This window comes from Benincasa hispida, chromosome 3 (assembly GCF_009727055.1).
Source record: "Benincasa hispida cultivar B227 chromosome 3, ASM972705v1, whole genome shotgun sequence".
In the NCBI taxonomy this organism is placed as follows: Eukaryota; Viridiplantae; Streptophyta; class Magnoliopsida; order Cucurbitales; family Cucurbitaceae; genus Benincasa; species Benincasa hispida.
In genome coordinates, this window is record NC_052351.1 from 3123729 (window position 1) to 3150424 (window position 26696).

At 32.9% G+C, this 26696-nt stretch overlaps 1 protein-coding gene across 1 annotated transcript; it reads left to right on the forward strand.

Annotated features, from left to right (window-relative positions):
* The first annotated feature begins 19124 nt into the window (after positions 1 to 19124).
* On the forward strand, positions 19125 to 25038 carry LOC120074035. The gene is made up of 4 exons (XM_039027014.1): positions 19125 to 19997; positions 21149 to 21373; positions 23273 to 23653; positions 24359 to 25038. Exons 1-4 carry the CDS (start codon positions 19395 to 19397, stop codon positions 24821 to 24823), a joined length of 1674 nt encoding a protein of 557 aa, XP_038882942.1. The 5' UTR covers positions 19125 to 19394; the 3' UTR covers positions 24824 to 25038.
* The last annotated feature ends 1658 nt before the right edge of the window (positions 25039 to 26696 follow it).

The window sequence follows — 26696 nt, forward strand, 5'->3', positions numbered from 1 at the left end:
GTGTGTTATTATAGTTTATATTTGAGGTATAGATTATTATAGTCTAATTTATAATACTCTAGGGTGCATATTAATTTAGTGTGTTATAATAGTCTGTATTTAGAGTACAAGTTATTAGAGTTTGAATTATAACTGTACTCGAATTTTGAATCTATATTAGAGTTTACATGAAATATCATATTTTGAAAATATAATTTAAACTATATGTTTTACCAATTTTGTAAAATTAATTGGATTTTAATTTAATTTTTTGTCATTTTGTTATAGAATTCAAAATATGGTAATGTGTTTTTCTTAATAAATTTGACTTTTTGTCATAAAATTGTTATTTTGTTAATCATTGTATTAATTTTAAATTGTGTTGGTAATTGGCTTTAATGTGATTCTTGAATAAAAACCAACTGTAATTGGCTTGATATCTAAATTTGTAAAACTGGGTTGACTTTTTGTTAAAACAGTTTTTTTTACCGTCATAAAATGAGGAAGAAATTATCTTTGAATTTTTGTTATAGAAGTCATAATATGGTAATGTGATTTTGTTAATAATTCTAATTTTTGTTATAAAATTGTTATTTTTTTTATATATATTATTGTATTCATTTTAAACTGGTTTAGTAACGGGCTTCAATGTGATTATTGAGTAAAATTCAATGGTAATTAGACCGAGTTGGTTGCTAATGTGTAGTATGAACAAAAAACCCCAATAAATGGGAATAGAGTCCATGGGTAATCATGAGCAAAAAACAGTAATTATGAGTAAAAAAGCATAAGTAATATGTGTCCACATGACGTAATCATGAACAAGAAACAAAAAAAATGTGTATTCACCTGGTGTAATCATGAACAAAAAACAGAAAAAAAAAAATATATGTTCTTAAAGTAAGTCCATCATTACACATACATTTTCTATTTTATCATAGTAACAAATATATATAAATATATTCTCGCATAAATCTCAAGCCACTGAAGTTGTATGCTAGTTGTCTATCTTGCCAAGAGCACACAAAAGTAAAGATTAGTCACGTAAAAATGAAAATTTTGTAACCATTCTTCAAAAGATTTACATAAAGCAAAAGGGAAAAAGAAAGTTTAACCTTAGCAAGAGAGAGTGGGGACGCGATTGTTTTTTAATAAGTCCAATCCCAAAACAAGGTATAAGGGAAAACATTAGTATATTATATAAAACTAAAAACAATATAGGGAGGAGTGAAGACACATGATAAGAAACTAAAGGAGGAAGATGAAAATGACATACCAATTGCATTTAGAAAGTAGATGGAATGGGAGGGTCCTTAAAATTGAAGGGAAGTGATATCAATATATAAAGAACACAATTGATGTCAAATAAAGGCTAAGAGCACCATTTGAGAACAAAGTGAATGAGTTTGAAATAAACCTATCCAATAAAGAGTAACTAACAACTAATGTGAATCATCCTAAAAAGGAGATATGACAATCCAATGAACCAAATAAACAGTACCAACGTACTATATTTTATTCATTGAGATTCAAATTTCAGAATATATCATGAATAATGGTAAATCAGAAAACAACAACCTAGATACATAGACCAATAAATCGATGATTTTGAAATAAACCTACTCAATAAAGAGTACCTAACAACTAATGTCAATCACTATACAATAAACCATTCTAAGGGGATATGACAATCCAATCAACCCAAAAAACAGAACCAAAGTACTCTTATCAATCAATGTACAATAAAGAAAACAGACCTAAAAAACAGGGGATTGACCAACCAATGTAAATCTATTATAAAAAAAATCAATGAATGAGAATAGGGTCCAACCATAATTCAAATTTTAGAATATATCATGAACAATGGTAAATCAGAAAACAGCAGAGACCAACAATAGAGATACAAATACCAACAATGTGCATTAGAAACCAAAAGATGCACAAAAGTTTGTGGTAATGTGAAATAAAGCACACAAGTTGAAAATCATAGACCTACAATGGACATACATAGACCACTAATGTACATTAGAAATCAAACAAAAACATAGACCACAAACAAGAACATAAGTTTAAAAAAAATTGACCAACTAGATAGAAAAACACAAGAATGTTTATATATGGAAAAGAAAAAGAGACCCTAACCAGATAGTATTAAAAATATCAATAAGCAATGTAGAATAATGAAAATGTAGTCTAATTTCAAGAATCTGCCTTAGTTGGGAAAATTCAATTAGTAGCAAGATTAGGGATGAACTTCCCATATACTACAGACCCTTTAGGTTATCACTTGATCCACTTGTATGTCTCCACATACATGTTTAAGTTACGATAACCATGGATCTTAGTTTATTGGTTTTGTTGGCTTTTTGGCCCTTAATCTCAAATTAATTAATTTTAATTAATAAATAAATCAATGTTTTGATGATAACAAACTCAATTTTTAATTACTAAAAATCTTATTGTTTTAATATGTCCATAGCATAGAGCTCGGAACAACGATTCCAACACCTCTTGAATCACTCAAATCGAAGCTAAAACGAAGACGATATGACCGAAATAAGTTTATAGAGAAAATATAGTGGTGGATGACATGACATAACCAGACCATTTGCATGTAGACATGTGGCAGTATATTGGTTGAATGGTGGATCATTAAGAGATTAATATATGATGGGCTTTTGATTTTTGGATTAATTTAAAATAAAAAAATTGAAATTAAAAAGAAATTTAAAAGGAAAATAAATTTAATATTATTTTATGTTTGTGTCTAACGGCTAGTTTTTTTTTACACATGGTATGTTTTTTATTTTTGGATTGACTTTAAAGAGAATGAATTTAAAAAGAAAATGAATTAAAAGGAAAATGAATTTAATATTATTTTATGTTTGTGTCTAATGGCTAGTTTTTGACATATGGTATTTTTTTTTTTTTTTTGGATTAATTTTTAAAAAGAAAAGGAATTTAACATTTATATTTGTTTGTATCTAACGACTAGTTTAGTTTAAAATCTCTACCATTGATTTTTCTTTTCCAAAATCCAATGGTTCAAATTTAATTATGGTTTCTAAAAATTTTTCCATCTCTATATAAACTAATCTTCCTCTCCATTTTTTAAAAACCAAACAATTTTACATTTCATAATCCTCCAAAACTCAAAAGTTCTATTATTGTTCTCTCTAAGTTCCCAATGTTTTTTCTTTTTTTCTTATTCTTGAAGAGTTGTTATATGTATTGTGAGGATAAATTTTGCTGAGTGCTTAACTTGTAAATTCCACTATAGTGAGAGTGTATTGTGTTCTTCAAAAAATTCCAACATTTGTAACGGTTTGATCCTAAATCGTGGAAATGATTGAAATTTGCTCTTGAACCCGTAAAAGGAGCGGTGGTTATAATGGTTGGGCTCTAATCCGTGGAAAGAGTCGGAAAGATTTTATTCAAATTCCCAAGAGGCGCTTGAGGAGTGGAGTAGGTCGAGTTTGACCGAACCACTATAAAATTACGGTGTCTTCTTCTCTAACTCTTTCCTTTTTATTTTTTGCAATTAATTTAAGTTAATTATTGTATGTTTTAGTTTGTTCTTATTTATTTGCTAAATTTTGATAGAATTAAATTATCACATTTTTGTCATCTTATTTGTTGCATAATTTGAAATTTTCTTATTATTTATAAAAAGTGTATTAATTAGTTTAATTGGGTTAATTTAGAAAAAAAAGTTTAATTAAACTCTATTCACCCCTCTAGGGTTGCCATATCAATCCAACAGGTTTGTGGTTAATGCAACTAAGATCAAATATTTCATATACTGAAGTGAATAAAATATCTTACATTATAAATCACAAAATGTTTGTTCATACAAGTGTTTACAAACTATAAGACCCTAAGAGATTTAGGGCATCAATCCTAACAATCTTTCACTTGTCCTAAAGCTAGTGGGGTATACAAGATAATCAAATTACAAGTACACAAAATAATAAACTATGGCAAAAACGTCCAACAGAAGATCTCCCACTTGCCTTAGTCTAGCCGTGGTCTGTCCCATAGACCCATACTCTGCAGGTGACCCTCAAACATTGTAGTCGTTAGGGCTTTCGTAAATGAATCAGCAACGTTGTGTGCCGAAGCTATCTTCTTGATAATCACATCCCCTCGATGCACAATTTCTCGGATGAGATGGTATTTTCGCTCAATGTGCTTGCCATGCTTATGACTTTGAGTCTCACTCGAATTCACCACAACACCACTATTATAACAATAAAGGGTGATGGACCTAGACATGTCGGGAATAACTTCCAGATCAGTCAGGAACTTCCTGAGCCAAACGTCCTTCTTAGTAGCTTCACAAGCCGCTATATACTCGACATCCATAGTGGAATCCGCGATGCACCCCTGCTTAGTACTTCACCATACTACTGCCCCTCTGTTAAGAGTGAACACTGATCCTAAAGTAGATTTCCTAGAATCGTTATCAGTCTGAAAATTAGAGTCTGTGTATCATGTAAGGATCAAATCCTTAGAACCATATACAAGCATGTAGTCCCTCGTTTTTCGAAGATGCTTGAGGATGTTCTTGACAGCAGTCCAATGACCCTGTCTTAGATTAGACTGATATCTACTGACTATCCCCATAACATAGCAGATGTCAGGTTTAGTACATAACATCATGTACATCAAACTGCCTACAGCAAATGCATAGGGGACCCTTCTCATTTCCTCAACCTCTTAAGGTGTCTTAGAATACTGTTCCTTAGACAATGTAACTCCGTGCTGAAAAAGCAATAAGTCCCTCTTGGAGTTTTGCATTAAGTACTTGATCAACATTTTGTCAATGTACGATGCTTGGGACAGTGCTAGCATTTTGTTCTTTCGATCTCGAAAGATCTGAATCCCAAGAACAAACTGAGCCTCTCCTAAATCTTTTATTTGGAATTGGGTTGCTAGCCAGTTCTTAACTGAAGTCGGTAAGCCTACGTCATTCCCAATTAGTAGGATATCGTCTACATATAACACTAGGAAAACTACTGAACTGTTGATGATTTTCTTGTAGACATAAGACTCATCCACGTTTTGGTCAAAATCATAATATTTGATCGTAGTATCAAATCTTATGCTCCAAGATTGAGATGCCTGTTTCAGTTCATAAATGGACCGATTCAACTTGCAAATCTTTTGCTCTTGACCTTAGGCTATGAATCTCTAGGGATGCACTATATAAATGGTCTCCTCAAGATTTTCATTTAGAAGTGCAGTCTTGACATCCTTTTGCCATATTTTGTAGTCCTAATATGAGGCAATGGATAGGAGGAAGCATGACAATAGGCGAAAAAGTCTCCTCATAGTCGACTCTTTTTACTTAGATATAACCTTTTGCCACCAGTCTAGTCTTGGAGGTTTACACCTTCCCATCAGCACCTCATTTCCTCTTGTAGATCCATTTACAAGCCGAATTAAACATTTAGTGTGTTATAATAGTCTCTTCGTGTTGAATTGACAACCTTTTCAAGTATTGATTTGATTTCCCGATTGGACACCTCAATTTGTCCATTTGTTTGAGGATAGTAACTTGTTGTGATTTTGTGATGAACATTATATTTTACCAAAAGCTTGTTGAGGATGTGATTAATGAAATGAGTTCCCTCGCCACTTATGATGGAATGTGGGGTGCCAAAGCGAGTGAAAATATTTTTTATAGGAATTTTGAGACGTTGCCGCATCATTTGTAACACATGATATTGCTTCGACCCATTTTGAAAAATAATCAACGGCTACCAGAATGTAGGTGTGGCCATTTGAGGGCAGAAATGGGCCCATGAAGTCAATTCTCCATACATCAAACGATTCAACTTCTAGGATAATGTTCAACGACATCTCATTACTTCCGAAAATGTTCCCAATGCGTTGACAGTTGTCATACTTCATAACATAGTCTCTGGCATCTTTAAACAATGTGGGCCAATAGTACCCACTCTTAACTACTTTTGTTGTTGTGCGCTGATTTCCAAAATGGCCACTGAATGGTGACCTCATGACATTGATTTAGGATATGATCTGGGCCTCTTTTATAAAAATGTGGCTCATCCCAGTAGTAAAATTTACATTCATGCATAACGTTCTTCTTTTGTTGTGAAGTATATTCCTCTGGGAATTTCTTGCAGACCAGAAAATTAACAATGTTTACATATGAAGGCAAGAATTCATCAATTTTAAAATTGTTTCATCAGAAAAACAAGTGTTCACTTATGGCTGGCGGCGATCACACTCAACATTTTCAAGCCACGACAAATTATCTGCAACTTTACTTTCTGATCCCTTGCAGCCAATGATTTCAATATCAAATTCTTGCAAGAGTAATACCCATCTAATTAATCACGGCTTCACGTCCTTTTTGGTCATACTATATTTAATGGCTGAAGGATCCGTATGAATGATCACCTTCAATCCCAATTTAAAACCAGGTTGGTGTCTTCGTATCTCTTCAAATTTTTCTCAAGATTCACTAGACATATTTCATATGTCTTTCCATATACTGAGAGATCATCCATAAAAATATCAACTGACTCTTCAAGGTAATAAAAAAAGAGGTGCTTGGGGCGTTACATAGCTCAAAGGGCATGTGATAGAAGGCGAATATCCCATAGGAGCAAGTGAAAGTTGTTTCTTCTTGATCCTCAGGTGCGATCATGATTTGATTATACCCCGCATAGCCATCTAGGAAGCAAAAGAAGTCGTTCCATGTTAATCTGTCCAACATTTGATCAATAAATGGTAGGGGAAAGTGATCCTTCTTAGTAGCTGTATTGAGCTGCCTGTAATCCATACATATTATCTAATTTATAATCATACGCGTTGGAATTAGTTCGTTTTTTTGGTTGGAAACTATAGTCATTTTGCCTTTTTTGGAACACAATGCACAGGACTGACCCACGTGCTATCTGAGATAGGAAAAATAATCCTTGCGTCTAACCATTTAATAATTTCTTTTTTTGACAACTTCTTTCATCGTAGGGTTAAGTCTGCGTTGGTGTTCAATAAAACCTCCTTTTCCATCCTCGAGTCTGATTTTATGCAATAGGATTGACCAATTCCCTTAATATCAGCTAGGGTCCACTCTATCGCCTTGATGTATATCTTCAAGACCTTCAAGAAAGCATCTTATTTTTCTTCTGAGAGTGTTGCTAAAATAATGACAAGTAAAGTATCATTTTTACCAAGGAACGCATATTTCAAGTGGACAAGGAGTGCTTTCAATTCTAAAACCGACGATTGTTTGAGCGAAAGCTTGATTTTGCCTTCTTGATTTTTTGAACCCAAGGGTTCAAAACTCCTTTGTATCTCTTTTATCGCATAACAGGATTTAAATGTTGCGTTCCCTCATTCGTCAATTCTATTTTTTTTATTGATTTCAATTTCCAGCCTACAAGGCCAATCTTCTTCCAAGTCAACTGTTTTGCATGCGTTGACCTCATCAGGATATTCCATTGCCTTAAGAATGTTGAACTTCATCTTTTGGCCAATAACTTCATGGTGATTTCACCTTTGTGCACATCAATTTGGGTTCTTCCTGTGGATATGAAGGTTCTTCCCAAAATGATGGGTACATTTTTATCCGCTTCGTAGTCTAATATAATGAAATAAGCTGGCAGAATGAATTTATCCACTTTGACGAGCACATCTTCTATTTTTCCCTATGGATGTACAAAAGAACGGTCTTCCAGTTACAATGTAAACATGGTGGGTGCAAGTTCTCCCATTCCCAGTTGCTTAAAGATTGATAAAGCATAAGATTGATGCTGGTTCCAAGGTCCCATAGGGTTTGCTCAATATAAACTCCTCCAATGGAAAATAGTTGAGAGAAAATCTTTGGAGAAGAAAGTGTTCTTCCTTTCGGCTACCGTGTGTTCTTCACCAATTCAAGCTGTTATTGAGTCCCACAACTCTATCTAAAGCTCCAAGAGGATAGTAAAGAAGACTTTGAGTTGGTTCACGGTGATCTCTGGTGAAGACTACTACTGTACATTCGGATTCTTGGAGAGTTCTTCAAAGGTATGATCTTAAAACCTTTTTTTTAGAAAAGCATGCTTTAGTTTCTGCCAAAATTAATGGATTTGAATGCATATGGATCATTGATACTTTCGCTGCATGTTATTTAACTCTTTCACAAGCGTCCAAGACAGCAATACACGAACGCCATGATCGGAACAACACGATTAACATCACGAACACAACGAATGACCAACCGCTCATCAAAACCAATCGAGTGACACTCGATTCACAAAGTGAGTGAGGACACCACCACAATGGTTACCTTGGTATTCTCGGTGTGAGAATCCAAGAGTTGTGGGCTCTGTATGATCTTGGCTTGAGGAAAATACTGGAGGACAACGATCGTGTAGACGATCGAGCAAGTGGGAGATAGAAAGTTGTCTATCATATAGACGATGTGCTCGATCGTTTAGTAAATGACAACTTAACGTATAAACTTAGCCACTCGATTGTTTAGCTATGATCAGGTTGATGAACTATCGTATAGTCAAAGTTTCACGATCGTTTTGTCTGTGTCAGCTATCGCTTAGTGAAACACTTTCATTTGATAGCTTATCCGTGAATTCTTTCCGAATGAAGTAAATTCTCATTTTAGAAAAACAATTTTCTTTTTTATCTCACTGTTACCATAAAACCACCAATAACCGTCTACTCAATCGGTTATTAGAGAAAAATAAATTAATTATCATATAATTAATATATTATAAATAAGTACGATAACCAACTTACCATATTATGTTTATAACATATAGTTTTAATATTTCATCTCATAAAACATACAAACCGTAGTTCTTTTTCTAGTTTATGGTACTTAATGTAAATCATATTTACATTAATCCTCCACTTGATGTATCTCATACATCACACCAATTATATAATATATAATTGAATTTCCTCTTGTTAATTTGAACACTTCAAACTAACCTCAAGAACTGATTCTCAACTTGAATCCATGAGCTACCAAAGGGACCTTATGGACCTGTAGCTTGAATCTCCAACGGTACGTGAATAACTAACTAAACTCTTTATTCACGGGATCCACCATCCGTTAACTGTCGGGCACTCCACTAAAGATCGACAGCTGCACTCTCCTCACTACAGATATATTTCTATGTCCATATCAACCAATCAACAGTGCGATAACCTTTCACAGATCGCTTGTAAGTACAGTTAGGCCAATTTACTGTTTTGTCCCTATAGTTATATCTAACTCTTTAAGTACCACTGATTCCTCTAATGAACAATAAGTCATAGTCCTACTATGACTGGGTCCTCTCTTCTAAAGAGAGCATGTAGCCACTATATTTAAGACTCGGAATCAACCCTTAAGGGAGCAATCTATCTACTTACCCCTATTTTGAAGAAGAAGTGAATTTCGTCTTGTGTAACGGAGTTCCCAGCTCCCCAATCAGACAAATCCCTAAAAAGGTAGGCTTGTTGAGTTGGCAATCTGGCCACTCTCACCCATACTAATTAAAGGATCGCCTCATAGGCAAGAGTTCCCAAAACACTCAAGATTAGGGTTATGTCACCTATGGTCGTTTAAGTGAGATGTAAGTCTCAAGTATCAACGGCGTTATATAAAAAGAGTAATCATCTCGTGGTCCGGTCTTATATAAACTCTTTGTATAGGACACCTCCACTCACATGTCTCCACATGAATAGTCAGGATCAAACCATCCGTAGTAGTTCACAATACATGTAAACCTCTACAAAGCGGATCGTATCCGTAGTGTCACCAGGATAAGGTATCACTCTTATATTCTTACACATGAACAATTCAGGATCACATCGTTTGTACTATCTACAAAGCGGGCCGCATCCGATAGTGTTACCAGAATAAGGTACCCAATCTTATTCATATACTATAGATCGTTTTGGCTATTTACTCGAACTTGATCCATCTTTATGTCTCCACATAAAGTTCAAGTATTTATGTAATAACCATGGATCCTAGTTTATTGGATTTAGTCTTTACAAGTGCAATTTACATATTCAACAACTTTATGGAATAAATGTCAATAACATCTTTTTATTGATTGTAGAATATGTTTAAATTTACAAACTGCGAGTTTCAGGACATACAACCTAACAATCTAATGCCTTGATCTTGATGCAATTGATTACAGATCAAATTGATTTTTGGTAAAACTTAAACAACAAGTTATGTGCGATGGGAAGGTTTATACTTTAAGTGAAATAGTATATGCGGTGATAGGGTTGAGAAGAATGTTCGCTAACAATTCCTGAGTGAATATATAAATCATGCGTTCATGCGATGCATATAATATTAGAACTTACACTTTTCAGTGTACATAGTCACATTATCCTATCTCTAGGATGCATGCGATGATTGTGTAATGCAAAAGATGTTCGTTATTTCTCAGGAACCTCTTTTCTTATTTTATGAGTTCTAAATCTCTAATTTTCTCAAACTGAAATTTAAGCTACTTAGAGTAATCTATCCAAGTATTTCATTAGACATACATAAAACAAGTGAAACACATGAGTTAAATATTACTTAGTTCATGTTTCTCAACCCATGAAAGATTTTGGCTGCTCATAATGAATAAGGAGAGTATGGATGAAAATTGAAATGAATATGTATTCATACTAAAGAAGTAAGTCTTTGCAATGCTTAAATAATACAAATACGGTTTAAGATAGAAAATAGAGAAAAAGAATAATCAAGTCGTGGTGCACAATTTCTTGTTTCCCTCGGCTTCCTAAGCGACTGCTTCACTGTAAGTATTGAAAGATGGAGATCCTCTTCTGCTCCCACAGGAAACGAAACTCTCATTAAGGTTTTTGAATAGATGTAAGAGAAAAAAGACTTCTTTAGCAGAATGTGTACTCTTGACTCTTCTCTTCGCACGTCCTCTCTCTCTTTACATGGTGATTTCATTGCTATTTATAGACGAAGAGGATAGCTTTTCTTCTCTTACTTATGATTGTGTTGATAAGGTGCATTAAATTCCTTATCCTGATGTGTAGCCTACTGCGTGTCAGAAGTTCATTGACTCTACAACAAAGCTTTCTTATCAGCCATCAACTTAATCTTTGATTTGACCTCCACCGTGCTGTTGGGATTGGTGTCCTAATTCTTCCAGAGTCTCGTTGTTTTGTAAAGATACACATTGTTTAATGAATAAAATAAGTGTTATTTAATTCTGACATTTATTTATATCCAATAAACAAAGCTCATTGGTTATCTTATGTGAACTTAAGCATGTATATGTGATATACAAGTGGATCATGCCTTAAGTGATAACCTAAATAGGTCTGTAGTATANGTATATGTGATATACAAGTGGATCATGCCTTAAGTGATAACCTAAATAGGTCTGTAGTATATGGATTAAGGTGGGATACCTGATTCTGGTGACACTACGGATACGACCCACTTTGTAGAGGTTTGCAAGTGTTGTAAACTACTACAGATGGTAGATCCTGACCATTCATATGGAGACGTGCGAGCGGATGTGTCCTATACAAAGAGTTTGTATAAGACCTGGACCACGAGATGACTAGACTTTGTATATAATGCCATTGATACTAGAGATTTTCATCTCACCTAAACGACCATAGATGACACGACCTCAATCCTGAGTGTTTTGGAACTCCTGCCTTTGAGGGTAGTCCTTTGATTAGTATGAGTGAGAGTGGCCAGATTGCCAACTCAACATGCCTACCTTTTTGGGGACTTGTCTGATCTGGGAGCTGGGAACTCAATCCACAAAATGGAATTCACTCCTTTCCGGAAGTAAGGATAAGTAAAGAGATTGCTCCCTTAAGGGCTGATTTCGGGGCTTGAACATAGTGGCAACAGCTTATCTTTAGAAGAGGAGACTCAATCATAATAGGACTATGACTTATATTCATTAGAGGGATCAATGGTACTTAAGGAGACAGATATAACTACAGGGGCATAACGGTTATTGGCCTAGCTGTACTTACGAGCGATCTGTGGAAGGTTGTCGCACTACTGATTGGTTAAGATGGACACATAATATATCGTGGTAAGGAAAGTTCAGCTGCCGGTCTTTAGTGGAGTGCCTGGCCGTTAACGGATGATGGATCTCTTGACTAAAGAGTTTAGTCAGTTATTCACGTACCATTGGAGCTTCAAGCTACAGGTCCATAAGGTCTCCTTGGTAGTTCAATGGATTCAGTTGAGGATTAGTTCTTGGTGTTGATTTGAAATGTTCAAATTGACTAGAGGTATTTTGATTATATATAATATAATCGGTATGATGTATGAGATACATCTAGTGGAAGATTGATGTAAATGAGATTTACATTAAGTACCATGGAATAGAAAATGAATTATGGTTTATATGTTTCATGAGATGAAATATTAAAACTATAGGTTATAAATATAGTATGATAAGTTGGTTATCATTTATATTTATAATAATATTAATTATTTTTTTTAATAACCAATTGAGTTGGTGGTTATTGGATTCATGGTAACCATGAGATAAAAGGAAAATGATTTTCCTAATTTTAGTAAGTTTTCATAAAAAGTTTTTTTAGGTTTCTCTTGGCAAAAAGGATCACGGTAATTGTCAAGTAAATCTAGATTTATTAAACGACAGCTTGGGCGAGCTAAATGATCGTACAATATTTATTAAACGATCGTGTAGTTTTTGCTAGACGATCGCTTGCCCAAAGTAAACGATCGTGTAGTGTTTGTAGGTGACAAACATTGAGCTATAGGATGAGCTAAATGATCACAAGGCTTTTGCTAGACGATTGTATAGCTTTAGCTAAACGATTGGGCATCGACCTATATGATAGGTCTCCGCCATCTCCCACTTGCCCAGTCGTGTACGCGATCGGTGTTTCCTCCTTCGTCTGCCTCATTCTAAGTCCGAACAGAGTCCACCCTTTGGATTCTCACACCGAGAATACCAAGGTAGCCTTGTTGGTGGTGTCATACTCAACTCGACATCGTCGAGGTGCTGTGGAGGTCCTGTCTCTTATACACATCTAGATGTGTATAAGAGACAGGTGCTGTGTTGCAGTCGTGTAGATCGAGCGTTCGAGGTTGCTGTTGTTCGAGCGGTCGTGCGCAAAGGAGCGTGGAGACACATCTTCAAATGTTCATAGAGTTTTCTCTTTGTTCATTTGAGTTTTCATACTGTAATTTCTATATTAATTGTATAACCGCTTGTTTATGTACGAATGTAATTTGTATTGTTCATTCATGATTGTAATTTGGAATGTTCTTATTTTCGCTGCTCATAGAAATCTCGAGTCTGATTTCCTTCACGTCCAAGTGTCGTGCCATGTCTCATCACCTAGTGTTACCGACTTGCCTTGCTATGCGATCATATGTAAGTGTTGATATTTCTCATTTGATCATATCATCAGTCATTTTGCACTTAAACAAAATGATTTAGCTTTAAAATAGATAGATGAACCGTTGCGTGCATGCCATCAAATGCTGCAATTATTTCTATGAATTTTCTTAGCAATTCGTCGCATTTTCAGAGCTTTTTTTTCTAATTGTTTCAGAGAAGTAGGCAAAATAACTTGTATTTCTACAAATTATCAACTGCAAAAAACAAGATAGTCTGATTGGGATTCGTTGTTGAGTATGGTTTTTTATTTATGTCTTAGTCATGATATCGAAGTCTGTAAAATGGATGACCTATTTCTAATTTGAGGAAGACAAAGGTGAAAATCTCAACCACTTACAAATTTACATCATTATCGTGTTGAAGTTTTCTATGTCGTCATTGATATGCAACTTCAAGAGCTGAATGATCGTTTTACTGAAAAAAAATACTTGATTTTTTCTCTATGTAACATGTCTAATTTTGATTAATTCATTTGTTTCTTCTGATAGAAAAAAGCTTAGTCAACTTGCTCAATTTTACCTAAGAGACTTTTCAGCTATTGAACTATCTATGCTTGAGGATCAACTTCAAAATTACATTATTGATATGCGTTCAAATATTAAGTTTGTTGAGCTAAAAAGTATATGTGATCTTGTAGTAAATATGATCCTGATGAATAAAGACAAGGTCTATCCATTATTTTATAGATTACTCACCTTGGCATTGATTTTACCTATCGCCACAATTACTGTAGAGAGAACATTTTCTGCTATGCATATTGTGAAGACTCGATTGCGTAATCGAATAGGAGATCAATGGATGAATGATTGTCTTATAGCCTATATTGAAAAAGATTTATTTGATAAGTTAGATACTGAAGTTATCATGGATCGATTTCAAAACATGAAAACTCGTAGAGGGCAATTGTAATGTACTAAATTAGTTAATTTATGAAGTTATGAATACATTTTTACATTCATTTATAGATATTTTTTTTGCATATAGCGCCCCCTATATAAAATTTCTGGCTTCGCCGCTGATGCTAATCGCATTTGAGGTCAGCCTTTGGTTTATGGGGTCGACAAATGGGCCAACTTTTCATCTTGGAGCCAAGTTGATTCCTTCATGGGGTTTTGCTTCTTAATTGTCCTCCCCCCCCCCCCCCCCCCCCCCCCCTAATTTTTCTTTTTTTCTTTTTTTAATTTTTTTTAATATATTCTAGTGTGTATATATACACATTATTTTGCATGGCTAAAGGCATACACCACAGTATTGCTCCTAAATGGCTAAAAGCCACCAAAAAGTCTCTTGGCTCAACCTCTTAACTTGGGTTGTTTTCTTAGCTCGACTTGCTTTCTTAGCTCAAACTCTTGGCTTTAAGTGGGTCCAGCTAGCTAAGGTCATTTTCTTTAATTTGGGCCTAAATGAAATACATTGCTCAAAATGGGCTCTCAATTACTTATGCCATAATCTTGGCTTTAATTTAATTAATTAGGTTTAATTTCACCCCCTACAACTATTAAATTTTTTATGACCTAAGTAAATGCAAAACAAGGAAAACAAACAACCATTTTTTATTTTTCAACAAATTAAATAAGTGTCAAAATTTTAGTAGTGGTCAATCGAAATACTTTTACCAAATTGTTGTTAAGTTTTTTTTCATCAAATTTTAACTATGCAAAAACTTGGAGAATTTGTACAGATGTAGGAGCCGACTCGAAATTTGGCCTTTTACTAACGTCATCCATATATGGAAGTACCCATTTGACCTCAAAATATGTGTGAGGGTCTGTTTCTAGCTCATCACTTCTGTTCCCGCTCCTTGTTTCCCGATTCCACTTCTCTATCCTTTGTCTTGATCCTCATAAGATATAACTGCAATTTTTTCTTCAATTTTTCTTTTCATTTGTTCAAATTCTTCCTCTCATTTTCTCGCTCTCACTCCTCTCTCATTTGTCTTGTTCTTCATCAAACGCACTTGCAACTTTTATCTTTAGGAAAAAACTGCAAAACAAAGAATAAAAAGAGAAAAACAAAAAAGGGCGATATAAATATAAATCACCGAAGAAGAAAAAAGGAAAATCACCTAGAGGGAGACATAAATAAAAGAAAAAAAGAAGGAAAAAAAAAAGAAATAAAGTATTGCAAAAGATAAGAGGAAGGAGGAAGAAGAGGAAGGGTTAAAGTGGTAAATTCACAGCGTGATGACATCAACAAAAGGCCAAATTTTGTTTGTTTAGAAGTGAAGCCAAATTTCGAATGGGCCCTTGAATAGGGGCTATCCGTACAAATTCCCTAAAAAACTTGCTTACACATTTGCTACTACTAAAATTTTTTATAGTTATTATTTTTTAAGGCTAAATTACAAAACATATTCCTAAACTTTATACGTTGTGTCAAAAATATTCTTAAATTTTCAAAATTTTCAAAAATATTCTTAAACTTTCAAAAGAGTAAAAAAAAAAAAAAAAAAGCCCTTGTCATTAGTTTTAAATGAAAATTGTTAAAGTTGTGTTTTAAAAATACCTCTAAACTTTTAAAAGTTTCAAAAATTGAAATACCCTTAACTCGAGAAAAATTTTAAAAATATCTTCACCGTTATTATATAAACAGAACTTGTTAATACCTTATTGCAAAAATAATCTTATAATTAAAAAAATTAAAAAAGCTCTTACAGTTAATGTAGTGATCAAATTGTATGAAGTTTTCTTAAGTTCGAAAAGAACCAATTTTCTCTTTCTTCTTATTATAGTTCATATGCCTTAATTGAAGTGTGTAGTTGTATTTATTTTAGATAATTAATATCAGACAATTAACAAAAGGGGGAGTAAGAGGATATCGAAGAAAGGAGGGGAGAAAAAAGATGAAAATTAGAGAAGTAAGATGGTATTAAGGATTTCTATTCATACAAAAGTAAGGGTATTTTTAACTTTTTTAAAGTTTAATGGTATTTATGAAAATTTTGTAAGTTTAGGGATATTTTTGAAAAAATACTAACGGTTCCCATCCAAAACTAAAGATAAGGGTAATTTTGAACTCGCATTGAAGGTTTAAGGGTATTTTTGAAACTTTTAAAAGTTCAATGGTATTTTTTAAACTTTTAAAAGTTCAAGAATATTTTTGATATAAAGTACAAAGTTTAAGGGTATTTTGTATAATTTAACATTTTTTAATAAAAGAAAAAAAATGTGGGTTGATTTATAAAAAAATGCCTTTCAACTTAACACTTTGTGTCAAAAATGACCCTGAAGTTTCAAAAGTTTCAAAAATACCCCTTAAACTTTAAAAAAAAGTTCAAAAAGTACCATTGCCGTTAGTTTTGGAGGGAAACCGTTAAAGTTTTGTTTAAAAAATATCCCTAAACTTTCAAAATGTTTCAAAAATACCCTTAATAAAAGTTCAAAAATACCTCAACCGTTAGTATCGGAACAAAAATTATTAATTCCTCGTGACAAAAATGACTTTAAAAAAAAAAAAAAAATTAAAAAATGTTCTTACCGATAAATTTGTTTGAAGTTTTCTTAAATTCGAAAAGAACCCATTTTAAAATAAATTATATAGATATATATTTTTTTTCATATAGATACTCTCATATTTCTCTTAATTTTTCAATTCTTAGCTTACACCAACTTTCTCAACAACAAAAATAAAAACCAAAATTTTAAATTAAAACATAAAATACCAAAAAATTTCAAAATCAAAATCTTCTCTTAAAACATACTAAAATGATAAATAATCAAATAAAAAAAGTATCAACCTAAATCATGTTGGTTCTTAGGAATTTAATTTTTGTTTTAGTTCTTAGATAGGTTATCAAACAAAAGAAGTCGTCGGGACATTCCGGATACAATTCAGGCTTCAATGGAGCAATTGATAATATAAGACAAAACGGCAAAATCGAGCAAGGGGAGACACGACATTGTGCAAGTGTTACGACACTTGTCTCCCACGCCACTAGGCAAGCGTTGCAATGTTGCCTTGCGGCGCCGCAACGCTCTCCATTTGATATACACGCATGAAGAAACACTCCTTACAATTTACTCTCCAAGGCGCTTTGTGAGGGGGCCTTCAGTGTCGCAACATTTTGGTATGTTTTGGTTGTTGAGAAAATTGGTGTAAGCTAAGAATTGGAAAATTAAGAGAAATATGAAAGTACTTATATGTACGATAATAGTCAAATACTTTTTTTATTTGACTATTTATCGTTTTGGTATGTTTCAAGAAGAGATTTTGATATTGGAATTTTTTGAAATTTTGCAGTATTTTATGTTTTAACTTTAACATTTTGGTTGTTTAGAAAATTGGTGTAAGCTAAGAATTGAAAAATTAAGAGAAATATGAGAGTACATATATGAAAAAAATGAGGATATCTATATAATTTGTTTTAAAATTGGTTCTTTTCGAACTTAAGAAAACTTCAAACAAATTGATTAGTAGGAGCAATTTTTAATTTTTTTAATTTTTTATTTTTAAAGTCATTTTTGTCATGGGGAATTAACAATTTTTGTTCAAATACTAACTGTGGAGTTATTTTGAATTTTTATTAAGTTAAGGATAATTTTTCAAACGTTTTGAAAGTTCATGGCTATTTTTGAAACAAAACTTTAATAATTTCTATCCAAAACTAACAACAAGAGTATTTTTTAAACTTTTTTTTGAAAGTTTAAGGGTATTCTTGAAACTTTTGAAACTTTGGGAATATTTTTTATACAAAGTATAGATTTCGGGACATTTTTTATAATTTTACCGAGCAAGATGCAGTTTTTTTTTTAAAAAAAAGAAAAGAAAAGAAAAAGAAAAATAATTTTAGCCTCTTTTAATGATAGATTCCATTTTTTGTTTTTGTAATTTATTATCGTTTTCTTTCAATTTTTCAAATTGTATTTTCATCTTTCTCAAGATTACACTTTAATTCTTAATCAAATTCGAAATTTGAATTCTACTTCTTTTAACTTTCAAAATAAGTGGATAATAAAATATAGAAAATTATAAGAGAATGGTGTTTGTAAGATTGATTCTTATATGTTAAAAGGTAAATGGTTATCGAATGGAGATTAGAGATGTCCAATATTTTACGGGGACGGGACCCGTCCCCGAATGGGGCGGAGATTCTCTGATTAGGTAGGGAATGGAGGAAGGAATAGAGAAAAAATTCTTAAACGGAGTTAGGGAATGCCGCCCTCGCCCCAATTAGCTTATACCTATTTATTTCATATAGTTATATAATGTTATGTTATTATTATTATTATATAAATATTATATTTAAATTTAAATTTTGATTTTTTATTGGGAAAGATAATGAGTAGGTTCAAATTGAATATTTAAATTTAGATTATATATGTGAATAATTTGATTTATATTTATTTATATCTACTAAAAATTAATTAGTATTTTTAAGCTAAGATTTGAGTAATTTATCTTTAAATTTAAATTGTCAAACTTAACTCTAATAAACAATTTAATGATAAAGTTAATTATTTAATTAAAATTTGTTCACAGTGATTTAAGTTAATTGATTTTTTTAAAAAAATAAAAATAAAAATAAAAAATAACAGGGAAAAATTTCCTATAGGAAATCCGATCCCCGTACGAAATTTTACGGGGATGGAGAATGAAATAGGGAGCGGAGATGGAGATGGGAATGACATCTCAACTTGTCCCATCTCGTGGACATCTACCATAAAAGAAAATATATTATTTTTAAAAATAAAAATGTTAAAACAAAAATAAGTGTTTTTTTTTCCTTCAAATTTCAATTTTTGTAATGGAAAAAAATGGGAGAGGTACTGTGGTGTGAGTGCATTCAGCGTTTTCCCCCCTAAAAGGAGCTTTGTAGTTGTAGTTGAGGTTTGTGCGCTTCAAACAAATTGAATTGGGAGATGAAAATTGGAATCCCCTTTGAAGCATCCCACAATTTAACTCGCTTCTAAATTTCCTTGCAAGCAAACCCAGTTGATTAATTTCAACTCTCAAGGACGTAGATCGCCATAGCCACAGGCTTCGATTTTGATTCTGTAAAGAAAAACCCACATGAAGATGTCTTCGTCTTCTCCGTTTTTCGGACCCCCAGAAATGGTTGTCAAGAATCGCTTTCTGGGTTTCCTTATTTGGCAGTCTATTCCTTCAACCATCGTCTTTTTCCTCTTCAAAATCTTCGTTTCAGCTGTTTCTTCTGTTTCTTTTACCAATTCCTCAAGTGGGACTACAAACCCATCTCCCCCTTTTGCTTCATTGCTCACTGGGTTCCTTACTTTTCTTACATTTCATCTCTCTCAGCTTCTCTTCTCTGCTTCCCTTTCTCTTCTTGCTTCCCCCCAGCTTGAGCGACCTGCCGCGCCGCTTGAGCTCGCTTTTGGGCTTGTTCGGTTTCTTGTAGTCTCAGGCGGTGATAATGTTTCATCGGCATCGGCTTCGGCTTCGGCGGATTTTCGCCGTCGGGCTATGGTTTCGTTCTCTTTGGTTCTGTTTGTAGTGGCAACTGCAGTTTCGGGTTCCTTGGCGGCAGTTTCCATATGTTGGGGGAAATCAGATGGTCTTAGAAGTGCGTGGCATACGGGTCTCTTGATGGGTCTGATTTATGGCGTTTTCTATGTTTACAAGAAAAGATGGGTTCTAACGTTCCCAATCATACAGGTTAGTTTTCGGTCCTCCGTTCGTAGTTTTATTGTTTATCTTCTGTCTGGTTGTTAGAAGAGTGGAACTTGGGATGTTATAATGAGTAATTATAATTTACTCGGCTGGTTTTGAGTATGAAGAAATAGCTAGTTGTGTGAACCCTTCAGAATGGAGTTGTTGTGGGATTTTTTGAATTGGTAATTGCCTAATCGGTGTTCTGATCGTCTTACATCTGATATATTAGGGCTTGAGTGCAAAGAGAAGACACTGAATTAGTATATACTTTATTTCCAAAATTTACAGGGGCCTTAGTTTCTACTGGGACTCATTGTTGAATATCACGGCAATGCTGCATTACATACATTTTGATTTTTTAAGTCTGTGTTAGCTGTTAGTTGTTTATATGTTTGTACTTTCTATTGGGAGTTTGGAGTACTTGAGAGGGAACTACCGGCTTAGTTTGTCTGTTGGTATTTATTGATTTCAACTTAGAAGATGTGAGATTAGTTTGATACTTTCTTATTGAAAACAGATTATACTTGTCAGATGTTCTGTCCAGAAGAAAATGTCTTTGGATCTTAGTAGTTATGACAACAGCTTTGAGAACTATGTTGAATATGGAGTATTTCTTAGGATGCATAAGAAAATAACTTGGGAGATTTTGAATGCTGTACGCCTTACTGCTTCTTTGGGTACATTTAGGATTAAATTTGGGAGGATACTTTCTGTTACGTAATGCTTGTTATTAATAAAATACATTCTTCAATTTCCAATCAGTGATTTTGTTATAGTGGTTGAATTTCTGCTTTAGTTAGAGACTGATGCTAGATATCTGTTGTTGATTGTTTATACACAATTTTTTGCCTATTTGTTCATTTTGAAGACTTCTCTATACAATCATTAACTCACCATTAGAATATGAAATCCAGTGTTGTTTTCTTTTGATATGCCGTAGTTCAGTTGCTTCTGTAGATAGGCTTATTACCAGAAAACAAATGAAAGAAGCCGCTATCGTTCGGTTCGAATAAGTCAAGTCCCTTCGGTCGGTTCGAACTTTAAGCTTAGCTACCATATTTACTTCACAACTTATCTTTATTTGTGCTCTTGCATGTTTCATGGTCAAAATTTTAAGTTTCTGGTTTACTGATTGCAAATACTTTTATCAACAGCGTCCCCCCTTTTTCAGCTTCAAGATGGGTTTTCCATCAGCTACCACGTTGGCTTCCAAACTTTCTGCTGCAACTTTCCTATTTTCAGCGGTACTAATAATCCTTCTGCCGGATCAACTTAAGAGAAATGTTACAGTCAGGAAATTCATTGCTAACCAGGCCATTCTATTCATTGGAAGCTTTGCAGTATTTCTTTCTTGGGAATTGACTCACCACTTACATCGGGTTAGTACATTGTGCTTTAGGTTTGATAACCAATATCAACTATGTTTGTCACATCATAATCTCATGCCTTATTTTGCTGAGATTTTTATGTTCTGCAATGTCTTGGAGAATAACTTTCATTACAACCAGAGTGACATAAGAAATTGATTGCCAAATTATGATCTGTATGTTGATTATCTCTATAGTGCCAATCCAATCCAAGTCCGTAGTTTTTTGAATTCTTTTCTCTTATTTTAATATAATTTTTTATTATTATTATTTATCACAGCTATAGAAGAATTTCAATATTGGACTCAACTCAAAGGTTCAGACTGTATGTACGACTTTGATTACGTAGAAAAAGGAAAATGGATTCGTTCCTACGAATAGAATAGAATTGTTCCATTATTACTAAAAGAATAGAGGTCTTCAAATCGTTCATTTGAAAAAATTGTTCCATTAACCATGTGTACTCTTAACTAAGTGGGTCCACTGGTTATATATCTTTCCTCAAAATTATGTCGGTGCTCCAACAATCCTTACCTATAGATCACCACTTTAATGTCCCTTGGCTTTTCATGCTCTCTCTTTTCACATTAATGTCATTAAGTGAGCCATGTCGGTAGTCCCTATTAGGTTTTTGAAGTGGAATTGATGGCTTTGTGAAAAGTTCATATTATTATTCTAATCTACCAAGTTATTTATTATCTATGTTGTTCTCTTTCCTTCTTCATGATTCATCTCACACAGTGGGAACTGTTCAATGATGCCCCCACTTCATGTAACCTCAATGGCAATTCAAACATTCCCTGATGACATATTGAGACTTTAAATTAAACTAACTTGAACTACCCCATTATGACTGTGATTTACACATCGAGAACATTTTGTTGAGTACTTTGTGGCTTGCAGCAGATATTCTGATTTTTTGTGACTTTTGAGTTTGATGAATATACCCCCTCTTGGAGACAATCTGATAGACTTAATTTTTAGGCAATTATTGCTGAACTCGATACTGGTTTGAACAAGAATTTTTAGAGCTTTACCAGGCTATATGGTTATGGAAGCACTATTCTAAAAGACCATTTAATTGAAACTCTGTGACCTGACTTTTGCCATCTTGTTATAAATTCTACAAAGGGACTTCCTCGCAGAAAAGGAAGCATTCCACATAAATTTAAGAAAACACCCCTGTTATCTGGGCCATTTTAGTATGTCCCTAAACTTTAGCCCTAAATTTGAAGTGCTTGTTGATTTGTAAAATTAGAAAACACACATTATTTACATCATTCATGTAAATTAGCTTGATAGTTGAGGTATAAAAATTCATAATATAAATGATATTGTAAATGATGCTACTGATATTTTTTCAGTTGTAATTGAATGGTCATAATGATTTTTAATAAACTATGCAGCTAAAATTGATTTGTAAATGATGTCTATTATGCCTTCCAAATTTTACTCATTGTCACATCAATTTCCAGCTTTCATTTAAAGGAAAAAATCTGAGGGTGTGTTTTGAAACAATTGTAAAGTTTAAGGGTTTAAAAGTTTTCAAAGTCTAGGGACATAATTCAAACTTTTTTCGAAGTCACAGGGGTGTTCTGTATAATTTAACTTAAATTTAAATATCCCGTCCATATTATTAGGGAAGAAAATGGGAAGCTTTTATGCTTTAGATGGACTAGATTCTTATAAAGAGTTTTCACAAAGAGATAGATCCTCCACTCCAGTTTTAGTCACTATCTTAAAGCAACAATTTATTCGTAAGTTAGTTTTCCGATAAAAATGTTGCTGCCCTCCATGGATTTAATCTCTTTTGTTCTGCCATTAAGTCTGGTTATTTACTAGTTTGTAACATCATTTTTTGTCAAGCCTGCTTTTTGATTATTTACTGTGTGATTGATTTTGTAATTTTAGGTCCTACATACCAAGAGGTTTGCTTTTGCACCTCCAAAGGGATCTGCAGCTGCAGAAACAAATCCTAGTGAGTACCTCTTTGCAGCTTTGGAGGACAGCAACTCAGGGTCTCTTTTGCAATATCTTGCATTTCTCGATCTCTGCATGGTTTGTGAGACTAATGTCGATATATGGAGGAGAGCTGCATTTTTTGAAGAAACAGGTGAGACGTACAAGCGAGTTATATCCATATCCTTGAGGCCTCTGGAGCAATTTGCCCTGAACTTAGGTGAAGGTTTGGAAGGTGCTGTAGACATAACTTCCCAACTATCCAAACAGCTATTACCGCCAAAGGACTCTCACTTGGACATAAAACAATTGGAAACTCTTAAAAACTTTCAGGTTGGGGATCAATTTTAATTGGACTATAACTATTTTTCTCGATTTCTTCTTTTAGCTCGTCTAGTTTTATTTTTATGTCTTTTTCTTTTCCTTTGTTCTTGTTCATCTCTATGGGAGTTTTGCAGTGGATTTTACTTATCAATCCTAGAATCTTTGCATATAGTTTTTTCTGGATTGGAATCAATGTCAACTCTGTTCTTATCATGCATTAACCTAGATTTTAAAATCTTCCGAAGAAAAGAATGTGAAAGGTATAACTGTTTGAAAACCTTCATTGTCATGGAAAATCCTTCTCCATCCATCACATGAGCATGTCTGGCTAGTATTATACTACACATTTTATGATACATGGTACCTGGTACACATTTTGTGAAAACCTTCACTGTCATGGCAAATTCTTCTGTTAAAACTTTTGCGAACGGAAGATCAATGGCCCGGTACCCTTATTCTTCCTTCTCGGGACGGATTGGAAAGCAAAGGGAAGCATATTAAGATTGACAAACTCATCTAATTGCATTCACTTTTTCAAATTGTTATGCTTGCCCAATGTAGAAGATAGCAGCCCATTACATTATCCTTTTATTTTATTACATGGAGGCGTAAGGTCCTCTATTTTTAGAGCTTTAATGTCGTTGAACTTTGTAAATGAATGAGAACATCTGTGTGGTTATTGGATATAATGACTGTGCTTGCTAAACTTTGCAGTTATATGCATGGTGTGCCCGGACGGTTTCTACGTTGACTGCACGCTCACATGTGGAAGATCGATTTGGGGTTGCGCAGCTCTCTGGTAGTAATGCTACTGTTATGTCCACACTGTTGTCTTGCCTGCTTGCTGTTGAAGTACTGATGGGGAAGAAGATTAATATACAATCTTCACACGAACTATTCGGCCCGGCTGGTATTAAGTGGGCAACATCGAGTATTAGAAGAGTAGATACTTCAGTTGGTAAAAAGAAAAGTGGTCCACTGCACTCGAAGGCATATGCAACCGCAGATGTATTGAGGGCCTCGATCTATCTCATTGTTTCTGCATTTCATAACGAGATGCTGAACAGTGCTAAGTCTGGTGTTCTTGAGAAAGATTGGATCACTGATGAAAAGCCCCCTTTTGGTACCCGTGAGTTGCTTTTGCAGAAACTGCATATTTTCTTGGATTTTCAAGCTTAGATATAATGGCGAGTTTATTTTCCCGGGTCGGTGTGCGACCCGTTCAGCGAATTATACCGACTTGTTAGGCAGTTTTGTTGTCTTTGTTTTTTTAAAGAGTTACAGTTGAAATATGAAGAGATTGCTAGACTGATGAAGTTCTAAGTTTGTAAGTTTGTAATACATTGCCCTTTATAAACAGAAATCGATTAGTTGAATGTGCCTTTTTGACAATACTTGGAATTTCATACCTTTTTTAGCTTTCTTTTTCCACACAATTTCATTTTTAGTGGAGAAATTGTTGATAATTTATTTTTATTTTATTTTTTCAATTTGAGTGGGTATTGAACTTCAGAACTCAAAGTTGATAGAGCAAATTTATGTCAGTTGAATTCTGTTCACGTTAGTATTTTTTATATTTTTCTCCTATTTTAAAAATTTACTCTAGAATGCAAAATATAACTTTATTTTTACAATGATGTTGATCTTTTATTTTAGTTGTGGCTAATAGAAATTTAAAAATTTTAACTTAGGAGAAACCTAGTATGAAAAAAAATTATCATTTCTTAAATATTAAAATAAAATAAGAATAAAAATTTATCAGTAAGTAAGAATACAATTTTAAAAACCAAAGACTAAATAAAGTTGATTTTCTTGTAAAAAACATCTTTGCCTCTTTATTTAATTTTTTTAATAAATTATCGTTGACCATATTTAATTTAGAAAGTTATGTAGATATAATACCTATGGCCTACAAGTTGAATGAGATTGTTTTTTTTTTTTCCTTCTTTTATTTTCTTTGTATATTTAAAAATACTATAATACAACAGGTAAATAATCTAATCCAATTATAATACAATTGAAATCAAGTCAAAACTGTAAAAAAAAAAAAAAATGAAATTTGAAAACAACATTAGAGTCTACAATCAAATAAAAAAAATTATATAAATTCTTATAATTTGAGATATAATCTGACTTTTTATTTATTAAATAAATCAGATTAAAAAAAGTATATTGATATTTTAGAAAGAAATCTTCCAACTATATATATATATATAAGAATAAAAGAAAAAATAATCACAAAAATAATATAACAAAATAAGAAAATACATATGCAAAATTTAACCATCTATGACAAATTTGTAAATATTTACTCAAACGAATACATTTTAACAGTTTTCATTTAGGTGTCAAACCAACCACAATGGAAATGAGTGTATTAATAAACACGAGGTCCGTTGAATCTTCTATCCCAATTGTACCAAAAAAAATAATTCTTCCTTAATATCATGAATCAACAAAAGGGTATAATTAAACAAATTAAAAGTTATCGAGTGTGATTGTAATAAACTTTATAGTTGTTCAGGTTTGTACAATTTTACCTATTTTATTTTATTAGTTTTTTTTTCTTTTAGTTCCACGTTGCGGCCTAAATAGTACTGGCTTTTTTCTTTTCTTTTTTTTAATGAGTCGTAGATAAAATTATTTATTTCATCTAATATACAAAACATTTTTAAGAAAAAAAAAAAAAAAAACGGAAACAGTAAGAATTATAGAAATATTTATTATTTTGATTTTTATGTTGCAAACTTAATATAGAATTATAAAAACATGGGTTTCATTCTTTATTATGAGTTCCTCCAAATCCCAACCCAAAAAGCCTCCACTTAATGGATGCTTTTATTTTTATTATTCTTAAAAAAAATATTATTTCAAAATTAAATGAAATTTTAAATTTTATTTTTATTTACTTAAAAAAATTCTAAATTAAAATTCTAAATCACACATGTTTCACAATAATTTTTGTTTTCTAAAAAAAATAAATCTTATCTTAATAATAGAACATTTGAACTATATGTATGGATAATCAGATAATCATATTATTTGGTATTAA

Coding starts and splice junctions, on each gene's coding strand:
- LOC120074035 (XM_039027014.1), top strand. CDS start 19,395: ATGAAGATGTCTTCGTCTTCTCCGTTTTTCGGACCCCCAGAAATGGTT. Junction 21,374..23,272: donor TGACTCACCACTTACATCGG/GTTAGTACATTG, acceptor TTGTAATTTTAG/GTCCTACATACCAAGAGGTT. Junction 23,654..24,358: donor AAACTCTTAAAAACTTTCAG/GTTGGGGATCAA, acceptor TAAACTTTGCAG/TTATATGCATGGTGTGCCCG.